Source organism: Kryptolebias marmoratus, linkage group LG3 (genome assembly GCF_001649575.2).
Source record: "Kryptolebias marmoratus isolate JLee-2015 linkage group LG3, ASM164957v2, whole genome shotgun sequence".
Classification (NCBI taxonomy): domain Eukaryota; kingdom Metazoa; phylum Chordata; class Actinopteri; order Cyprinodontiformes; family Rivulidae; genus Kryptolebias; species Kryptolebias marmoratus.
In genome coordinates this window covers 6414468-6436071 of record NC_051432.1, presented here as the reverse complement: position 1 = coordinate 6436071, position 21604 = coordinate 6414468, and the positions used below count along the sequence as shown (strand labels likewise).

At 41.0% G+C, this 21604-nt stretch overlaps 1 protein-coding gene across 3 annotated transcripts; it reads right to left on the bottom strand.

The window, feature by feature from the left end:
• Positions 1–258: 258 nt before the first annotated feature.
• On the bottom strand, positions 259–20827 carry sept3 (septin 3). Of its 3 annotated transcripts, XM_017425809.3 has the most exons (12): positions 20783–20827; positions 19364–19570; positions 17556–19273; positions 11025–11414; positions 10792–10920; positions 10048–10129; positions 9769–9906; positions 7947–8064; positions 6329–6424; positions 6046–6142; positions 5911–5962; positions 259–3367 (listed from the first exon to the last, which is right to left on the bottom strand). In XM_017425809.3, the coding sequence occupies exons 2-12, from the start codon at positions 19567–19569 to the stop codon at positions 3238–3240; spliced, it is 3156 nt and encodes a 1051-aa protein (XP_017281298.3). In that variant the 5' UTR covers position 19570; positions 20783–20827; the 3' UTR covers positions 259–3237. The 3 variants fall into 3 exon arrangements, with proteins under 3 accessions (XP_017281298.3, XP_017281300.1, XP_017281299.1); XM_017425811.3 differs by lacking the exons at positions 17556–19273; positions 19364–19570; positions 20783–20827 and adding an exon at positions 17181–17341; XM_017425810.3 differs by lacking the exons at positions 17556–19273; positions 19364–19570; positions 20783–20827 and adding an exon at positions 15674–16378.
• Between the last annotated feature and the right edge of the window lie 777 nt (positions 20828–21604).

Sequence of the window (21604 nt, the reverse complement as noted above, 5' to 3'; positions counted from 1 at the left end):
GGAGTGAGGACAGAGGACGCAGAAGACAGCGTTAGATGGAGGAGGATGACTCACTGTGGTGGTCCCTGGAAAGAAGAAGAAACCCAACATTTGTTTTTTTGCCAAATCTTTTGTCCATAACTTCAATATTCTTCGTAATGAGCCTTTCTGACTGCAGCGGGACAATGAATAAAAATCACCTAAAGGAAGACAAAACTAAATACAACTTGAACTACTGTTATTATGAACAATTGAATCACGACGAAGGAAATCTGAAAACATGGATAAGTGCTTTTTTTTAATTAAATTAAAGAATAAATTACAATAATAAGACACTAATGCATACATAATTCCAAATAACACTGGAAGTTATGCTCAAAAATGCATCACAGCAACTCTTAAATGAAAGTAGTCATTAAATAAATGTACATGATGATGTTTTACTGACTGAGCGCGCTGCATCGCGCGGTGGACCGTCGCTTTACTTCCTGCGGTTAAGACACACGTCTGTTTAATGAGCACGTCACACACATTCAGAAATATTACACAGAAAGATTTCAGTGATCAGACTGGAAGCAAACAGGCAGTATGAATACAACATGCTCACACAAGCACAGTATAAAAGAAAATGGTTTGTTTTTTTAAACTCTGTCTCACATTTCTGCTTCCTTTATTTGGACTAAAACTACAACTAATGTCATTTTGTCGCGCACACCACATCAGCATCACACTCTTGTCTGTTTACTTAAATGGTTTCTTACTGACTTACTGAAAGAATAAATTACTTTGTAGTTTTGGCATATTTGTTCTCCGCTGCAGAACATTTTTACAAATGTTGAACTCCTGAAGGAAACCTGGTAAACATGTTTACAGCTCAAGTGCAAACCCGCGTGGGTGGCAACGTTAGAGTTTTTATTTTGTAAACTTGATATGAGGAGATATGTCGGCAAACTCTGTAAACCTTCTCGGGCAGCTTCCGACACATGTTGAGAAAAAGAAAAAACAAAATCCAGTAAGGGCCTTAACGTTGCAGAGTGCTGCCACCAAGTGGTGAGCAGCGGGAATCCAGTTCTTACAATGGCACCACAAATACTTTGAAGTTCACTTCTATTCACAAATACTTTGTAACACATCTGTGAACGCGTCCAGTTAGCTGCTCGCTCGCCCCAAGCCGTGCAAAAATTATAGAGAAAGTGGGATTCTCTGAACAGCTGCTGATTTGAGTCAGAAAATAAAATGTGCAGAAATAAAAGGTCATTGCATTTGAAGGGAGAGGGTTAAAGTAAAAACTAACAATCTGACAGCCTGTCATCTCTTTACGGTCGACCTGAACGCGTTTTGTGCGCGGTGCAGATGTGGTAAGGTGGACTCTCTTTCTTTAAACAAAGCTGGATGAGCTGCACCGTCCCCAGCTGCTCGCGTCGTGTTTGCTCTGCAGCACAGATGTGTAGAGCGTGCAGCCTGTGGACGCTCTAACTGCACACGCAGACTAGTTTACAGCCCTGTGGAAACTCAGACCTGACCACAGAGACAGGATTTAGAGAACTTTATTCACCTTAGCAGAGTTGGTTATTAAAGGTGACGAAACAGGTTGTAATGTTTGTTAGCTCCTCCTGAAACGTGAAGCCACAGCGGTTTATGTCTGCAGATGGCGGGAGTTTTCAAAGCAGCGGGGTCGGCTGCGCAGAACTGGAACTTCAAAAAATAAGCCTCACAAACGTGGCACGGTCTAAGCTTGTATCACCTGACTGATGAGGAACACTGAGCTGATGCTTGTAGATAGAACCGCTCTAAATCTGACTGTTTCCTACTGAATTTTAAAGGGATCAGATAAAAACAAAATCCCTTTTTCATGCTTCGTAGCACATATTTGTGTAAATTAGATTATTATCCAAAAGAAAAGCTATCTTATCCCTTTATTTTGTAAGATGACATAAAATGGAGGAGGAAGTTTTATTTTTTTATTCTGGGTTTTGAGATTAAAGTCAAAATAGTTTCAAGACTAAGCCCGAGGAGTGACTTTATGCAGCAATTTCCACATGTAAGTTGTGGAAATTATGTTAAAAACAATTTCATTATTAAACACTTACTTTAAAGTATAAAATCACTACAAAACAGTTGATTGTTGTAGGTCTTTGCAGTAAAGATGGTTTGGGTTTTGATTCCCCTTTTCAGAAGAACAATTTTAGCTTGGCCATTTCAATACGTTTTAATTTTTTTTTCCCTCAACATTTTGAATTTATTCTCAAAACTCTGAAGCAGACTAACAAATATCTTCCTTCTCCTTCATTTTCTACAAGTGGTCCTAATGTGATGTATGAATTTCGCTCCCCGGGTTTGAAAATGTTTCACGGAGTGACAGGCGTAGGTATCTAACATCTTCCTTTTTATTTCCACCTTACTGTGACCTCTGATGCTGCATTCACTGTACCTTCAAATTAGGAAATTCATCCATTTTTTGCTTTTTATATTCTCCTTTGTAATTAACTCCAAATTATTATTAGAAGTTACATATTACACCCATCGGAGCTGACAATACTTTGTGTTATTCTTTTATTGTTTAGACTTATTTCCCAGCTTAAAGTTGGAAATTTTCAGTTTTCTTTTTGTTGATAAATGCATCATTAATGAAAGCTGATATAAGATAACTAAACTGTTATAATTATTTAAAATGAACCCATATATCTAAGCAAAGAATCTTAATGTTTACTTCTAACAAGCCTATTGAAAACAGAGGATTGATCCAAATTAAAATCTGGGCTTTATGGAGACGTAACAACCTGCTTTCACTGATGCCTTCAAGCTACTCAGCTTATCTTCAGGGCAGGGTTAAAACTTATGCTGCTGTGAACTATTAGGTTGAACAAATGTTGGGATAACCTGAATGAAAACATCCATCTTCCAAAAACACCCTCCCATTTGGAGGAGAGGGGGGATGTCTCACTGACTCTCCTAAAATCAGGGTTTTGGTGCTATAATCATGTTGTGTTTTGACCAAAACCAATGAGGTTTCATAAATACCTCAGAAAATTTTTATGTCAATTTATGGGGGGGCACAAAATATGTCTCCTTTTATCATAATATGTTTGAAGGGGTTTGACGGCGGGAGACTGAACACTAAAGGACGAGCGTTACAGAAGACTCTTCACACATGCAGCGAAGCTGAGGACAACATGATTTTAGATGGTTTTCGGTGATTCCTATATGAGCTTCATTGCACCGTTTTCCCTCCCTCTGAGCAATCCTCTGACTGACTGACTACAGGTTGCTTTCCTGGGTGTCATTGGAAGAGATGGGGTGCAGACCTCCGTTCTCGTTCAGTCTCTTGGCTCGGTACGTTTCATAGTGGATGTTGTGAGTAACCTCCTTCAAATCCTGGAGGTGAGACCTGCAAAAAAACCAAAAAAACAAGTAGAACTGCAGAAAGGGCAGGTTTCAGTCACCTGTATATGACTTTCAACCATCACATTTACTTCTAGAGTAACACTAGAGTCAGTTTTGGTTTCACGAAATGCTCAAACATGGCAAAGTACAGGAGTAATCAGGCAATAAAACACATTTATTTATTTAAAGCTGCCATTTTCAAAGAAATGATACTCAGTTTCTTTTAGCAATGGATTTCATTTCTTAAGTTTTGTGGCAAAAAAATGATCTTTTAAAAGGAGAGACGTTTTTCACACGTGGCTGTTGGTTGATTAAACTACTTATTTGTGTTGACGCCACACGAGGGATAAAACAAGGCCTGTTCCACCAACTGGGAGTGATGTAGGTTTGTTTATCTGCAGCTGCTCATCGTTTCTGTTTCTGACTTTTATGGCAGACATTTCTGCGTGCAGCAGAGAGGTGGAAGGTGTCTGTCTCAATAAGCCCATAACGGCATCACTGGTTTGTTTTTATTCTGGATGATGTTGTTGTGTTATTGATTGGACACGTCTATTTTTTGCTCAGGTAGTTTTCACTGTCTGGAAAGAAATTTTGCACTAAAAAAGCAACCAATTAAAGATCTCGGAGAGAGACAGCTTTTTGATTTATTCTCATGCTTTAAATAATAAACATTTACTTATAGGACTATAAAAACGTCAAACTGGATCTTCTATTACTTTTTTATTATCAGGTGTGCTCTACATTTGAAACAGAGAATGTGACAGGAATGTGTTGCATGTTGGGGTGTGAAGCTCTTCTTGTGGTGAACGTTCTCTGCCCTTCATGTCCGTAACAAACAAACTACAGCGGAGTCTGCGGTAATGAGGCGAGAATTTGTGCCTCCATGAAGCTAGGTGTTACATGGGCGTCCTTAGTTACTGCCAGAACGGCAGCAGAGCATAAATACCAGAGTAAAAAACCTGAGCCTGACATTTTGCCATCAGTTGTTGTAATTAACTTTAAAGAATGTGAGCATTATGTCACATTAGCTCATAAATCACTGAAAGCATGACCTTTTCAGTTTTTGTCTGTCTTGTCCATTGTGTATGTCTATGCTGTCAGAAAACACAGTCACGAATGAAAACTTATCTGTGCTTCAGTGATAGGTTCCCCACCACTGTAACCCTTAGGTCAAGTTATACTCTGATTTGATTTGGAGTAATTATGTAGAAGTATGAGTTCACTCAGTTTGAGCACTTCTGTAGTCCACAGTCAAGTGGGACAGACGTCCAGTGCACAAACAGGGAGGTACACTAACATGAATATCTGCACTGAGGATTCACAAACAACTCGATAAGAATAAAGTTTATTAAAATTCTGCTCATTAAACTTGCCTTAATTAGTTAATTCTAACATATACGATGTGCATCTGTGTTTTTAAACTGGTCAAAAACAATGCAGAGTGCTGCAATATCCTATTAAGTAAAAATAATTAGTTTTTCTGTTTTTGGAAATACTAATCTAGTACACTATTATTGTACCAGAGGTCTTCGCTCTCTCTTGACTAGACTGCAATAATTACTGCTAAGCAGAAAACTAAGGGTCAGCATATACCAGCTAACTGAACCCATATAATCAATATTAGTTACATTTTGTTCTAAATATTACGCATTAGTATAGCAAGCTGTTTTACCTATTTTATGGGTAAGATATATATGCTAAATAATGCTGAATTAGTGTGGAAGCTAGGCAAAAGCTCAGTTATCTTTGTAAGAAGTAGTTTAATCATGGCAGTGGTGGCATGCTCGCTTGTACGCTCAGTACAGAAAACACTTGTCTCCTCCTTTTACAATGTTTTTTAATGATAAATGTTCATTTAAGTAAAATAAGACTGTTTCTTGAGGCTTTGGACTGATGAAAAAACATACAGCACTCACAAGGTGTTAATGTGTGGCTTTGACATGTAAACAGCCCACGTAGCATCTAGCAAGATGGCAGCCACAAATCTCTCCTAGTGCCATCAGCGGCCATTCCAGTGTATTTCCACTTCAGTGGAAGCAGCAACTACCTTATCAGGTTTTCTTTTTTAATAGAGGTAAGAAATAAGGGTTTATTTTATATATTATGCTAATTAATGAGACAAATAAGACTGATGTGCTGGACAAAATCACAGCCTCAGGTGTATGGTGAAGATCTTTATTCTTGTACCTTGTTAAATATGTGTTATTTATTACTTACACAGGGCAGATATGTTTCGTATTTAGTTGGATCAAGCAAACATTTGCTGAGATAAGATTTTAGAAGTTTGACCTCCAGAATTTGCATAGAAACTCCACTTTTGTAATGCCCAGGCTTGCAAAAAAATAGTCTCAGTACGAGCGGATCCTCACAACAAACCAGAGCTTCAAAATACTCACAATCTATCACAACTCCATGCTGACTTCCTGTTCTCTATTCTGTGATGCTGAAAGTTTATTTTGTTTCCAAATTACTTTTTTTTGTCTAAGTGACCCTTTCTCCTAGTTTATTGTTTCAGTATTTGAATATTTGTTTAAAAGGTAATCCCACCTGATCAGGAAGTCTCTCAGTTGAGCGAACTCACAGTGGTTTGGATTTTCAACTGGAACAAAGAAAGAAACAAATAAATCCACGGATATCACCATCGTCTCTGCAGCAAAGGCACTGAAACTCCACAGCGCTCACCCTCTATGATTCCCCAGGGCGTCTTCCTCCCCAGAACCCGTTTGCCGTTCACCTGATGCTCTTTATCGCTCCCCACCACAGCGAAGGGCATGGCTTCCTGCAGACGGACAGATGTGAACACGGTTTAGTGCGTCTCGGGGGGAGCTGCTCAAGGTTCATGAGATGAAACAAGTACGCGGCACGGCTCGCTGGCCTGACGCTCCTCTGAAGAGTGCTAGCGACGGCTGTTTGGACCGGGCGGACAGAACAATCATCTGACTTATGAAAAAAGAAAGAAGGTTACTCTGATCTTGTCGTTGTCGCTCTTGTCCTCCATGTCGTCGTCGAACTCCTTCTGTGGGTAAAACTCAATCCCATTTGCTTCCAGCTCCTTTCTAACCTGCACCAGACAAAACAAGACAAACGAAACATTGAAACATTGAAGGAACTGAATAAAATATTCCCCCTCATTTTATTACAACCAGCTAAACTGTCATTGTTCGTAAAGAACAATACATGAAGCAGCTTTAAAGGAATAGTTTGAACACTTTAAAATGGGATACGGTACATTTAATGAACTTTTATTATGATAAACATTTAATACCTTTCTTGTAAATAGCTCTGTGACTGACCTCAGTTTGGAGAAATAGACTTTAGGTCTGACAGGACTGAAGATGACAATCTTGATGTGTTAATAATAGTTAGTCTGAACTGATCCATCCTAAAACAACCCATCTTCTAAATTTCATAGTGGTTCATGCAAATACTATTTTCTAAACTTTCCCACTGTTGTCATTTTTGTATTACACAATCATTCGAGCAGAAGCATCATGATATACATCCTTTTAACTCTTTTGCGTTATCCCACCGGAAATCGTCTACAAGGGGTCGTGAATCTGACAGGGATCGCTGCTGCGGTATTTCATGAATTAACAAAAAGGCGAAATAAACAACTCTGTTCTAAACAAGAACATCCATATCTTTGTTCCAACTCATTTCTGATAAATAAAGAATAAAGATCCAAACAAATGCAGGCAAAACGACGAGATGAAAGCAACTCAAAGTGAAAGCATGATGCTGTTGCAGCCAGCATGTTGAAGAAGGCTGTGGTGGTCTGAAAAACAGAGCTGTTCCAAGCCTCTTTGCTCTCTTTGACTCATTTCAAGTGGATCATGACTGTGGGACAAAACCACACGCAGCTAAGATTAAACTTCAGGGATGTGAAACAAACAATTAATATTACAGTGAATTATGTGCCTTCCACTATAAAATATATTATTCAGAGGGAAGCCAATACATCAAGATATATTGGATCTACTTTGGAAAAACTTAGTTTAATTCACAACTCATCTAAAGACAGCAGGACTACAGAGTGTAATGCAAAATTTCCAAAATAAATGTAGAAATAAATAACTGTTTATAACATAGCAGTTCTATAAAACACAATAGAAACTGTGAGCTTAAAGATGGTCTAAAAGTTGAAAGCATGACAGTGCTGTCTTCGGGTTTCCGGTTTCCAAGACAACAGTCTATCCCTGCAGGAAAAAAACCCCAGACTGCACTGGAAGGGCTACAGCTAACTGCTGCTGCTATTTGTGCTTGCAAATAACCACAGATTCCGCGTAAATAATCATGTAATGTGAAACTGAAGGCGGTGTAAAGGTTTAGTAAGGTTTGAGCAGCTGCGAAGCTTTGCAGGCTGGAGCTGTTTTAAGACAACACTGATCCACTCTGGTCTTAGCTGTGTTCAGACTAGCCGTTAGCTCGTCAGTTCTTAAACTATTTCTTCAAACTGAGGTCGTTCAAAGAGCTATCTACAGCAGGTAAGAACCTTACTTTAAAATCCCTGAACCTTGAACGCTTTAATGGTCAACTGATACACATTAAGTCTATTTCCAGAGCTATTTTCGGACAACTCTCACCCGCTGTTTGAACTCTTGTCTCTCCTCCATGGTCATCGTGTCGGCTTTGGCAATAACTGGAATGATGTTGACAGAGTGACTCAGGCGCCTCATGAACTCGGTGTCCAGCTGACGAAGACTGGAGCAGACGGAAGGAGAATGAAACCGTTCAGATGATACGATTCTCCAGGACGGCTCCATGTCCAAACCCCCCCCCCCCAAAAAAAAGACAACTGGGACAACTGAAGCTGGCGGAAGGCACACGGGGGAATCATTTGTAACATCGCATTACCTTTGCCTGATTCACGCAATTACAAAAGATTTACAGAGCGAGTGTTCCTGATAATTAGCCCCATCACTGGACAAAGGCTGGGTTCCACTTCTTATTTGACAGCACACAAAACCTCCAGTCGCTCTAAATTACCCAAGCTAAGACGGATGAGACACGCTGGCACGGATATATAGAAGACTGTATCCATTTATCCACTAAAGAGCAATTTCACAGTTGTCAGCAGCAGCTAATTGTGAGGTGCTGGAAGGAGAGGGAGGAGCTGTCTGCAGTCTAAAGCAGCACACTTGATTTACGGCTTTTTCTTTTATGTGAAAAGTTTTGGGATAAAGACGGGAACATTATGCACATGCCTGCGTGAGGGCTTTTTACCGCAGATGACTGAAAACATTCATTTCAACATTCATTAGGGGCCTTGCGTTCCTTAAAATTAATATATCTGGCCCGCCACCGTAGTTTTAGACTGCGATCTTCTCATGATGAGAGACGACAGAGTTGAAGCTGTTCTGGTCAAACACTGAAATTGTAAACATGATCAGAGTATGTGGTGTGAATGACTCTCAGCTACTATCACATCAATGTTGAGCTCAATATCTGTAAAACTCACTGATCTACAGCTATTCTTGTGCTGGCTAATGTTGATTAGCTGCGGCAGCCATCTTTAATTGGACTATCTCCAGACGTTAGTCAGGTGCAGATGTCCATCCAATGGTTACTATATGACGGCTTCATTAAAATTTGCCCAATGGCTCATTAGATATTTTGCTAACAGACAGACTTGACTTCAGCATTTAATGGTGAAGTTTTAAACAATCTCGATCTTGCGCAATAAGTTGCCTTTTAAGTAGATAATGTCATAATCCTGGATTTTTGGTGTTTTTAGTTTGATATATTTCTTCATTCTTAGTACTTTTCCTCTGTTATCTTCTGCTCCTCTGTCCTGCCACGCCCACCTACACCTGTTCCCTGTTATCACCACCCGGTCCATTTAGTCTCCCAGTCTTCACCTCAGCTGTAGTCAGGCCTTGTGCTTCATGCCCTGTCCGGTTCTCCTCCTTGTTTCTCTGGTTTCTTTGTGTGTTTGCTGCCATGTCAGCCCTTTGTTTTCTTTTGTTCATGTAATTATTAAATCTTTAAGTTTTACATAAAGTTCCTTGTGTTGGACTGCATCCCTGGGTCCATCTCTCCTTCAAATTGTGACAGGTGATGTCAATGACTCTCAGTTACTACTACGTCAAATTTTAGCTCAATATCTAGAAATTTGACTGAATCCTACATTTTTTCATTCTTGTGGTTTAATAGTTCAGTTGACTGTTGAAACCATCTTGAATTGTATTGATTCTAAAAAATGATCAGTTGTAGATGTGCATCTGATGATTACTTTCTGAGAGTTTCATTCAAAGTTGTCTGGTGTTTCATGAGATATTTTGCAAACGGACACACACAAACACGGGCATCTTTATCGCCTGCCTTTCGCCCTTCAGCAGCGAGCGATAAACACGCTTTGACTGATTCCTCTGCTAATCCTCCGGTTCAGCCGACAGCTTTACTCACCAGTGTCCGGTTGGAGGAATAAAATAGAGACAGCAGTGCACTCTGGTGTCAGGGATGCGCTTCTTTCTGGTGATGTTCACCTCTTCCTTCAGGAACTTCTCAAACTGCTCATTGATGTATTTAGAAATGGGCTCCCAGCTGTGGACAAAACGGGGCAAGAATTACGTTTGTTTTTGTTTGTTTTTTTCACTTTTGAATGACTAAGGAAATTAGTTTACGGCACTGTAAGACAAGACGGCAATTAGGCAGATTTAAGGTTCTGAGAGCGGGTTCACCCACCAGTTGTCGTTGTTGATTTGGTCTCCAAAGCCTGGAGTGTCAACAACCGTCAGCTTCATCTTCACACCACCCTCCTCAATCACTGCAAGAAGAAGAAAAAAACAAGAACAGAAACGCACTTTGATGTAAGCAGCATTCAACCGATTTTAATTCTCTTCGATGAGCAGTTGAAGAAGAAGAAGATGCTAAAAATGGTGTGCTGTGGTTATTTTCAGAGCTTTTAATGGCGGGTCTTTATTGCCCACTGCTGAAAGGAAAAGGAGAACAGTGATGTTTTTGCCAATGCTGGACAGAATGTAGTGAAACTCACAAAAAGTAATCTTTGGATGTACAATTCTGGAGTCAACCCAATTCAAGGTGGCTGCTACAGCTAAAACACTTCACCCAACGCAAAAATGGCTGTAACTCAGTCCATTTTACGAATACTGAGCTAAGATTTGATTACAAGATAAATCTCAGCTGCTACCTCATTAAATTTTAGTTCAGTATCTGTAAAATTCATTGAAGTGTAGCCATTGTTGTGTTTGCTAAGGATGATTACCTGTGGCAGACATCTTGAATTGAGTTGACTGAAAAAAAAAAAAAAATTCTGCTAATTTCATTAAAATGAGAGATTTTGGTAACAGACAGACACAAACACAGACAAGGGGAAAAACAATTATTGTCCATTTTCGCCTTTTGGCAGCAGGCAATGATAAAAGTCTGGCTCTATAGAAAAGATAAGATGTCTCTCACTTTACTTACCGTGAGACACTGACTTGATCTCAACAGTTTTGGGGATCTTCTCATCTCGAGTCCATCCTGCAGTCTTCCTGCTCACCTGGGACTTAAATAAGGTGTTCACCAGAGTCGACTTCCCAAGGCCGCTGTGACCTGAGAGGAGTTCAAAAAGAGTGAAACGGCAAAAGGTGAGAGAAGGAGCGAAGTGTGAATAAAATGAAAACACGGAGAAATAAACAGGGTCCACTGTGACTCACCAACTACCATGATGTTGAAGTCAAAGCCGGTCTTCATGGTCTTCTTCCTCATCTGTTCAATTATCGTGTCGATCCCAATGTACCCCAGCAGAGTGGATCCTCCACCTGAGCTGTGGGAGCCTCCGTGGCCATGACCCGCGCTGTGTGCTGGAGCATGACCCCCGGCGTGCCCGGCGACGTGGCCCACAATGTGACTGCCGACGTGGCTCGAAGGGTGACTTCCAATGGGAACGGGAATGGCACTCGGAGGGGGAGCAGAAACACCACCTCCTCCGAAACCCAGGCCCTGGGGAGGAAAGGGGCTGGAAGGGGAGGGGGCCCCCACGTTTGGGGGCTTGGCAGGGACGGCTGGTTTGGGTCTGACCTCTGGTGGAACTACGTCTGACATGTCTACAGAGGAAGAGAATGACAGAAATGAATAACAGAGTGGGGAAAGTGGGTCAGTGGAGCAGCTGAGGCTTCTTGTCACTTTACTTGTCCTACAATGAGGTGATGGGTTACTCACACTACGCATTTAGCTCTGATTTGATTTGCTTAGAGCTGAAGATATTTGATTTTCCAGAGAAGCATAAAAGAAAAAAAACAGTTGAATTAAGCCCAAATTCAGGGCTTGCATCCTTCGAAGTACACGTCATCTGAGGCTGCATTCTTCATGGAAAACAAAGGGTTAAGTGAGCATAGATAAAATCAGGCTGTCAAGCATTCAGAAGATTTCTTGTTTACTTCAACAGCACTGCTCTTCAAACTCAGAATGAGTTGGAGCCGATAATACCATTCAAAAGCCTACAATTCAGCCAAAACCAAGTCCATCATGTTTGATGGATTCCAGCCATCACATACAGTATCTGTGTGTATAATGAATCTTTAGATAGGCAAAGCTACAAAGCATCAACCTGCTGCAATCTTTGTGGTCAGGGGAAAAAAAGCCTCAATTAGACAGGATTTTTAAAAGGAACAGCCTTCATAACACTGCTGTGACATGATTGGCCCTCAAAGGTTGCAGCACCTGAATTGTGATACAGCATATATTTTCATTAACGTGTGCTACATCAGCAGATGTTACACATTAAATAAAACTTCCTCTCCACTTTCTTAATTATCGCCCACCACCGATGGAGGAATGTGTGTACATGTGTTTGTGTGTCTTTCTGTAACCAAAGTCTCTGATGAACTGCTGGACTTTCTGGGAGTTTAATGAAAGTCTCAAAAACTAATCCCTGGATGTACCTCTACAGATGACTTTTAAAGTCAACCTGATTCAAAATGGCAACCACAGCCACCTAACCTTAGCAAATGCAAAAAGAGCAATCATTCAGACAACTTTACTGATTTTGCGCTAAAGTTCACTGTGGTAGAAGCTCAGAGTCAATCACATCACCAACTCCAAGTGCTGCTCATTGGACAAATCTTTGCTTAAAACATTAGCAATAAATGTTGGCGTCAACCCTCTTTGTTAGCAAAATATCAGATCAACCACTGGACAAATTAGAATGAAACTTCCAGAAAGAAGTCACCGGATGTACATCTACAACTCAATAATCTTTGGAGTCGATCCAATCCAAGATGGCCACCGCAGCTAATCCACATTAGCCAACACGTAAATGACTGTAACTCAGTCAGTTTTACCGAATCTGAGCTAAAGTTTAGTGCGGTAGTAGCTGAGAGTCATTTACAACACGTCCTCTGAGCGTGACATCTTGTAATGTTGTAAGAGATTGTGAACAATTTCAAGGTTTGACCAAAACACCTACAGCTCTGTCATTACTCAGCATAAGATAATCTTAATCTAAAACTCTGGCATCGAAGGTGTTGGCCGATTACTGTCCAGCAGCAGTAATTAGTAACAGTGACGTTGTGTCTAAATGCATCAAATACATTTAAACACAGCCTGAAACCGAGCGGCAACACAAAAACTATCGATCATGAAATGGCTCCAAAATAACTCAAGAGGCTGTTATTCACGTCTGAGTAGAAACGCTCAGCGCTCTCGTTCCCGCGAGTGCCCGACAGCGGGAAGGATAAGACGCCAGCAGGCGGAGTTGTGTTTTCCAGGACGTAACAGACGTCGTTGGAGAGCGGTAACAGCGGAAACACAAGTCAGTGAGGGCCGTCCAGCAGCTGCAGCTGTTCAGCACGTCCTGTAGAGTTCTCGCTCAAAAGTGGCCCAAATCCAAACGTTTTTGCACCTATAAATTCTTTATCGCCTACAAGACGGAAAAACAGAAATTACATCTGACAGTGACAGTATAGATTTTTCCTTGAGGTCTTCAGACCTGTTTATACAACCGCAGCTCAACGAAACATATACACAGAAATCCATTATTTCAGGACTATTTCCCTCTTCTTTGTTATAACGGCTCTGAACATAGTATCTCAGGGTGCTTAACTTTTAATATTTTTGCCGACTTCATTTCCGAGAGCAACGATGGACGTTAATGTCTTGGATTCAGCTGTAAAGTCTTACACCACAGCATCGCTGTGGGGACTCTGATTTTAGGCCAAAAGAACATGTAGAGCTCAGTAACTTGGAGGAGGAGATTTGTCAGATTTGCAGCAACACGTGTTGGTCAAAAAGACCACCAGTACTCGAATACAGAGCAGCCAAAGGCCTTTACAGAAGGGAGCCAAAATGAAAAACTTGGTCCGAGGCGAGGGCCAATCTAACTCAATCTTTATTGAAATAAAGATCTTTATTGAAATAAAGATTGAAATTAACTTTGGTTTTAAATGGAAGATGTCAAATTATTCATGTAGAAACACAAAGAACCTTTTCCAATGACATTTTATGTAGAATTTAGATCACATAAGGCATAAAGAACAAAAGAAATTTGAAAGGACACATTTGTATTTGTTTCTTATGCACTTCATTACCATTTAAAAATGTCCCTTTCCAAAACCAAAACAACCTTTGACTTTGAAACGAGACGAAAACACAGAAAAAGATGCTTAAAGCGGACGCTCTGTTGGTCTTAACTCAAGTCAGATACCTGACGTCTTGTCTTGGCTGCTAGTTGCCATCGACAAGAGTTTAAACGGCTTCATTTGACGTTTAATTTCCACTTCAAAACCAAAGATTACTGAAGATTTGAACTGATGTCTCTCGGCTTCATAGTTGGCTGACTGCCCTGAGAGGTCTGCTCTAAGCATGCTCAGTGTTTGAAGCTAAACGAGAAGATCAGTCACAGACGTATGTATCCTAATACATTAGGATACATACAGTAATCTTTCAGTCACTTGTGATAAACTGAGAGTCTCAGCGACTGGGCTTTCAGACACACGAAATAAGAAATTTCTACATCTAATCTTAGACTTTTTAAACTTGTCCCATCAGTTTTTTCCACATTTTATAGTGTGCAATGAAAACAATCTTAGATAACTACAGCTTGAAACCTAAAAGCTATGTTCTGCAAAGTCATGAAGACCAGTCAAAAAAATTCACAAAGTATGAAACAAAACCCACACTGTTTTTTCCTCATACTGTCAGTCAATGTGTCCTTACATTTAAAAAATAAAAAAATGGTAAGCAAACATGGTGAACAGCCGCTAACTACCTCACATTTTTGTTTGCATACAAAAAGAGCTGAAGTGACTGAAAGCAGATCAATGATGGCGATGTCAGTGAAACAATTAAAATCTAAAATAAAATAGACATGAAAATGGATTGTATTTCAATTGTTTCTTCTGGAAAACGTAACAGATGAGACTAATTTGTTTGGGAAATGCGGCTCTAAAATCTGCTGTCGCCTCACACAATTTAATAGCCGATTTGTTTTTTGTTTTTTTTTCCACTTAGACGTCTTCTCCTCGATTCTGCACTTGTCCAGTTCCTCTGTGTTTATTTACCTGCAGATGACTTGAGTTTCCACGTGGGTTTCTGTAGATTCAGCTTTGTTTACGCTGAGTACGTACCCACATTTCAGAAATGCATATCAGTATATCTGGAAAACTACTGGAGTGAACTCTTTCAAGCTGTACTATCTGATGTAGTTCAGCTTTCATACTTGGCAGTGAGTACTTTTAAGATGGCAGCAGAAATGAGGGACATAAAAACCTAATCTCTGAACTAACTCTAGCCACTTGAGGTAAAGTATCTTTAGTGAAACGAGCCTCCAGGTGCAAAAAGCAGATGGTTACAGTAACAGGAGGGGGACAAAAACGCTGGTGGATCTGAGCCCTCCAGGGTGTGTGCAGTCTGCTGCTGTTTTCAGCCAAACATCCACAACACACACACACACAAGTCACTTTGAGTTACTCCTCTCAGCAGTCATAATGAAGCTCTGCTACCCCTCCTCCTCCTCCTCCTCTCCTCTCCGCCTGCCCTTTCGCTCAGAAATTCACAGACAAACCTGAGCTAAAAAACCCCAAACAAAAACACCATTACAGAATGACTTCTACTGACTGATAAATCAAACATGGCTGCACTGTTTTGCCGGTAATTCTGAAGATGGAGAAGCTGAGGACTTCAACGTGCAGCAGGGGGGAGAGGAAGCAACCCGCTGTTTTTATTTGTTATATAGCAAAAACACGAGGTTAGTCGAGCCCATTGTCCCTGCCTCCCCCTCCAGCCCCGCTGGGTGAGGACCGTACGGGCTGCCTCTGCTAGCCGCTAACAGCAGCTAACGGTCGGCTCGCGCGAGCGTCACACTTACCGATTCCCGGTTCAGTCAGTCAGGCTTCTCTCCGCGGTTTACTCTCTCTCTCCTGGTCCGATAACTGCACTAAATGCTCAACACAGAGGCAATGATGAGAGGAAGGGGTCTCATGTGATGAGCCCGTAGGTACCTCTTCTCTCTCCTTCCTTCGGGCCGTGAACACCCTTTTTTTGTCTGTTTCCAAGGCGACAAGAGGAGAGGGAGTGGGGAGATGCAGCGCACATGCGCAGTGGGACGCGTCTCCTGTCAGCGATGAGCGCTATTTATAGGCTTGGGTTGTGTCAAAATTAGACCAGAGGAAGTCCAGTAAAACCTGATGCTAATGTGCAACGTTTTAAAATTAGCAGGTGAGACGAAACACAGGGCCGAGAGACAAGCTGATGAACTTTTAATAGGAATGATACGTTCGCTTCCTGTTTTATATGCTTCACATACAACGGGTTAATGCAGGAGCCGTACAAGGGTGAAATCTATTGTTTTTGTTCCATAAATCACAAACTACCTGTCAACAGAAGAATAATATTTAAGACAGTTCAAAAAAACAACATCCATAAATATGAGATTTAAAAGACTCAGATCTAATCTACATTTAGTCCCCCACACATGCATAAAGTTAACAGAAACAAATGACCCTGAAGAATTTCCTTTCTACAGATTCATCACAACAAGTCAACAAGTAGATGCTAATACCTAAATTAATACATATGCTATTAAAAGGAAAGTGCTCATATGAGGGGAGAATAGTTTGCGAGGAAAATATTTGGTTATCACGATGATGCATCATCTTGTCAGCTGAAAAAATATTAAAGTTCCAGTTATGAAAAATGAGGCTTGTTACTTTTATGAAAAAAGTAAAAAAAAAAAAGGGGGGGGGGGATTAATTTTGTTTGCTTTATGGAAATGAGTGAAATAATATCTTCAAAGTGTAATTCAGTTGCTGTATGAAAATAAAAAAAAAACATGTTAGAGGATCTTCAATTTCAAAGGCCTACTTGTATTTATTTTAAAATGTATTTAGCAATAAATATTTACCCCAGAATGCATGAAAAGTAACGCATTGATCAACCCCTTTCAGTTATGTCAATATTATCAATGCATTAACGTGTTGTTAGAAATTTCATAAAAACTTGGTCACATTGGAGCTCAGCTAAGGTTTTTTTGCAACTAAAGCAGCTTTCTTACCTTTTTAACATTCTTATCTTTTTGACTTTTTGACAGCCATTTTAAATGAGGTCGTTTAAAAATGCTAAACTCGTGGATATGCAGTGTGCAGTTTAAACCGAGAAGTTGCTTCACTTTAAAGGACTGTGAGTCAGAAAAGCGACAGAGGCACAACGTCTCATATGCTCCACGGTACTGTAACGTGGAGAATCTTAGGTGTAGACACGTTGGTTTGAAGCTCTACCCTGGGATGCTGCACGCATACACAGACACACATATGAAACACCAAAAGTGTTTTTAAGCGTAATAAAGGTGAAGTTGTTTTCTGTTGCATGTTACTTACACTTTATCTTAGACCTGCTCTCGTTTCGACCCTCCGCTGCCTTCCTCTCCGCATGTTTTTGCTGTGTTTGAGTGAATGCATGGAAAACTGCTCTGGCGCGTCTCCCTTGCCTTTTTCACTTTGATAGAGTGCGCTAAGCAACGTTGTCAACATCTCTCCTCAGCATGTCTGTTACTCTGCTGATAAGGAGAGAAGTATCCTCTTCGAGCAGCCCCCCCTCTTCATCTGAACATTCCCCTCTCCCCAGACAGAATAAGATTAAACTGACAGCTGCCTGAAAAGGAAAACAAAAACTGAAAGACTCCCTGCCATATGAATCTGGAGGGATCTTGTGACGTTCCTCATTTAAAGTGCTTTGGATGTGTTTGTACTTACCCATGTACACTGAATCTGGGTAGCACATGGTGACATAATAGGGGTCTTCCAGATCCTCGGTGATAAATGGTTTGCGTGTGACAGAGGATTGCAGTCCGTGTGTTGGGTGACAAGCTTGACTCGTCATCTCTCCAGATGTCTGGTAAACTCTTTGCTGCGGCGGGTCAAAGACTCCCTTTGAGCCGCCGAACGGGCAGGGTGCCACGGCTGGTAGATTTGTTGGCACCTCTTTGTGGGCGGGCGTCTCTAAACTACTTATCTGATTCGGACCTGTGTCTGTGACATTCATTTCTTCGTGGCTTTTCTTTCGCCGAAGAGGCCGCTGCTCCTGATTCAAGCTGTTTTTGCGTGGCTGAATGTCAGAGGTTGATAAGAATCCACTTTGTGAACATGTGCACTCAGTAGGGTAGGGGGCCTCCAGGGTCTGGGCTGCCACCAGACACTTCTTAACTTGATTTAATCCCTGAGCACACCGAGGAGCCTCAGCTGCCTGATTGATGCGTGTTGACTGGCAGCTGTGATCCTCTGATACCAAGTCAAACCGGCTTGCTGCGCTCTTTACATCCACCCGGGTAGTTGGTGTTTTTGACATTAATCTGTTTTCCTGAGGGGACCTGATGTTCTGAGATGCTTGTTGAAATAGTTGAGAGGAGTTCCCAGGAACTCTCTGCCTACTGTTTTCTTCTTGTGTCCTCTTGCGAAAAGAACAAAACAGAAGAGTTGTGTCCACTTTGGTTTCATTGTCCGAGTCCGATCTCCTTCCTCTTGTTTCACTTTTAGCTGAGACAGGACTCCATCGAGGCTCAGTGGAAGGGGACATTTTGGGTATCGTTGGTGGAGTTGCCCTTTTTGCAGAGTAAACTTGTTCAGATGACCTGTGAATAGAGGTAAAACCTGAGGTTTGAGTGTTACTGCTGCTTGTTTGAGAGCAGTTCTCAGACGTCCTTTGAGGAACATCAAACTCTGTCTGAGCGTCCCTGTGAACAACGCGGGCGCTCTCCGTCGCTTCTTTTGCTTGACATTCTTGCTGCTGTTTGATGTTCGGCTTTGGTTTCGACACAGAACCAGCGTTTAGGTTCCTGTGTGGACACTTTGTTTGATCTTTTGTGGTATTTTCATGCACATTCGTTCCAGCTTTATTGTGCAGTAAGTTAAAACTCTGGGCTGTTCCTGGTAACTTGTAGGATTCAGTCTGAAGTCGAGACTCTCTTCTTGGATGAGTAAAGTCCAACAAAGTTCTTTGGTCAAGAATTTCATGCTTCACCTCATTTAGAGCTGTTACTTTGGAGTTAGAGATGGGAATTGATCGAGCTCGTCTTTCTTTAGCAACAGGAGAAGGCTGTCTTTCCTGGTGGCTGTTTGGACTATTTTCTCTACACTGGAACGTTAGGGACGGGCTCAGCCTGGGTGCTGGGACAATCAGAGTTGGAGACACACGCTGTTTTGGCTGGTGCTGTATTGGGTGAAAATCACTGAGCTGCGAGGCGGGAAGAAGAAGACAATCACTTGGCTTCGCTTTGGCGGTAAAAAGTGTGGGAGGAGTATTTGGCCGAGGAGCAGGAGAAATGCAGATGTCGGGCTTTGCAGAGACAATCTTAGAGCTGTGTGCTTTTGGTTTAGTCTTTGGAAGGGTTGAAGCTTTTTCTCTGTGGTTTCCCAGGCATGTTTTACTCCAGAACAGGTGACCAGATGCCCTGGATGAAATCGGATTGAATGATCTGAAAGAAGAAAACAACAGAAAACTGCAAAATCAATAAGTCATTGTGGAGCATTGGAATATGTAGAAAACAAGCCACATGCTGCCTTACTTGTCAGCTGTTGGCAGTTTAGTGCCGCGTCTTTCATAGATGAGCCCCTTCTCGTCAAACGATGGGATCTGAATGGCTTTCTTCTTGATCACAGGGGAAGAGAGAGACAGAGGAGGAGACAAACAGCTTTTTGGATGTTCATTTGCTTGTCTGCAGGGTGAAGATGCACCTGACATCAACGATGTCGAGCGATGAAAAACACTCATTCTGCTTCACACAAGCAAGGCGAGAGAACATGAAAAGAGACAGGTTGTTAGCACAAATCCTGAGTTCACTTTCCATAAACCTTTTCTGAAAATAAAAGTGGTGGTAAAAACAAATATGAACTCAGCTGAAATGTCGTTATTTAAAATTATATTTAGTACGGATGTCCCGATCTTATCAAATATTGAATTGAGGTTCTGTTCAAGGCATTTTTCATTGATTGGTATCAAAGTAGCTGACTACACTCTGTTTCCGATCTCTGTTGTTGAGCTTCTGTCAATGGTTTTACATCAGCTGTTGTGATACAATGTGTCAACATGTCTGTGGTATGGAACTGTTTTAAAATACAAATACAGAGTAGTTCAGTAGCTGCTTGCAACAATTGCAGTTTGGCTATTTCTCACTAATTCAAGTAGACATTTAAAATCCAACAGGAATGAAACCTGGTATTCACAGCTTCTTAATCCTAAATGACTTCAATGAACAGCAGGGATAAAAAAAAATTCAATCAGGACTTATTTGAGCTAAGGTCCAGAAAATTTAGAAAGCTTCACTCATTAGTACAAAAATACTTGTATTTTGTTAGTTTTATTTAGCTTTATCCTATCAAGAACTTTACATACTGAGCAGTGTAAATGTCAGGATTCCTGCTTTTGTGTGCTGTTTTTCACCAATCATTTTACCTCTCAGGATGTTTGAGGAAGAGGTTTTCCACCACCTACTCTGTGAGTAATGGTTGTTTGTCACAGTGGCTCTTTTGCAGATCCAGTCTTTGGTTAGACTCTTAAAAAACTAAACTTGTTAAACTATTCATGCATAAAGCTAAACTTCTCAAACAAACAGCAAAACTAATAAAAGAGCAATGACAAAACAAAAATAGAAATACATTTGTTCATCTTTTTACAAAGGAGACCCCACATGAGTGAAAGGTTATTTTTTGGATTGCCTTGCTGCTGAAAAGTGCTATATAAATAAATTTCATTTCACTTTTAATAGGACTAAAAATGATTTTACAGTATTTAATAACATTAAGAGGTGCTTTCATCTGAGAATATAGTATAAAACAAAGGCACTAAATGCAGTATAAACACCTAATTTTGTAGACTGCTTCCTGCAGGAACACAATAAAAACCTAAGAATTTCCCCCAAAAAAACAACTATTCACAATGAAAAACATCCAGGCTTTTTAGGTTCAAGTTGAGGGAAAAGACAAACCTGGCGGTGGATGCTCTGCTTCTGCTGCTGTCGTACTGAGAGAGTAAACAAGACAGCGAGTGCAAGGCGAGGAGCAGAGCAGTAGGAAGCGGTGGGCACACACATGCCATTCCCTCCATTCCTTCACACTGAGCCTTCACTGTCTCACTCCCACTCCGCTGTCCCAGTTGATTTGGTTCACTGGACGCTGGGAAGTCTGAATCTGGTTCATGCAGCCTGTCTGCTCCCAAAGCAGACTTGGATTTAAATTCTTACTCGAGCAAAAGCATCAGTGAGACGCTCTTCAGCTTGTGGGGGCCACAGACCTTTGGCCCTCGATGCTTTGGTTGTCATTACAGCTGACGTCCAGCAGTGTCTGGTCTTTTACTGCTGTAGCTGTTTCAGGTTCAGCTGGTTTGAACTCATTCTGAAGTAAAAGTGATTTCCAAACAAGATGCATAAGGTCACACAATAACTCTGAGGGCTTTTAATGGGAGATGAAGATACTGAATCCATTTATAAATGAAGTCTCATTGATGAAAACTGTTGATAGCTTATAGACATTCACAAAATGTTAAAAACGCTTCATAATTGTCAGGATTTGGTTATTTTGTATTGAGTTTATTGTTACTTTAAAGCTGTTATCTGGTTCCTGTATTTAGTTTGGTCAGTGTGTTTTTCGCTCCCTGTGCCCTCTGTGCTCTGTCATATTCTCTTGTCCTCAGTCAATCATTTGTTTGCCTGCCACGCCCATCTACACCTGCCCCGAGTTTGTAATTACTCACCTGTGCCCACTTCTCCTAATTTCCTGCAGCTTTTTAAACCTGGTCATTTCCCTCATTT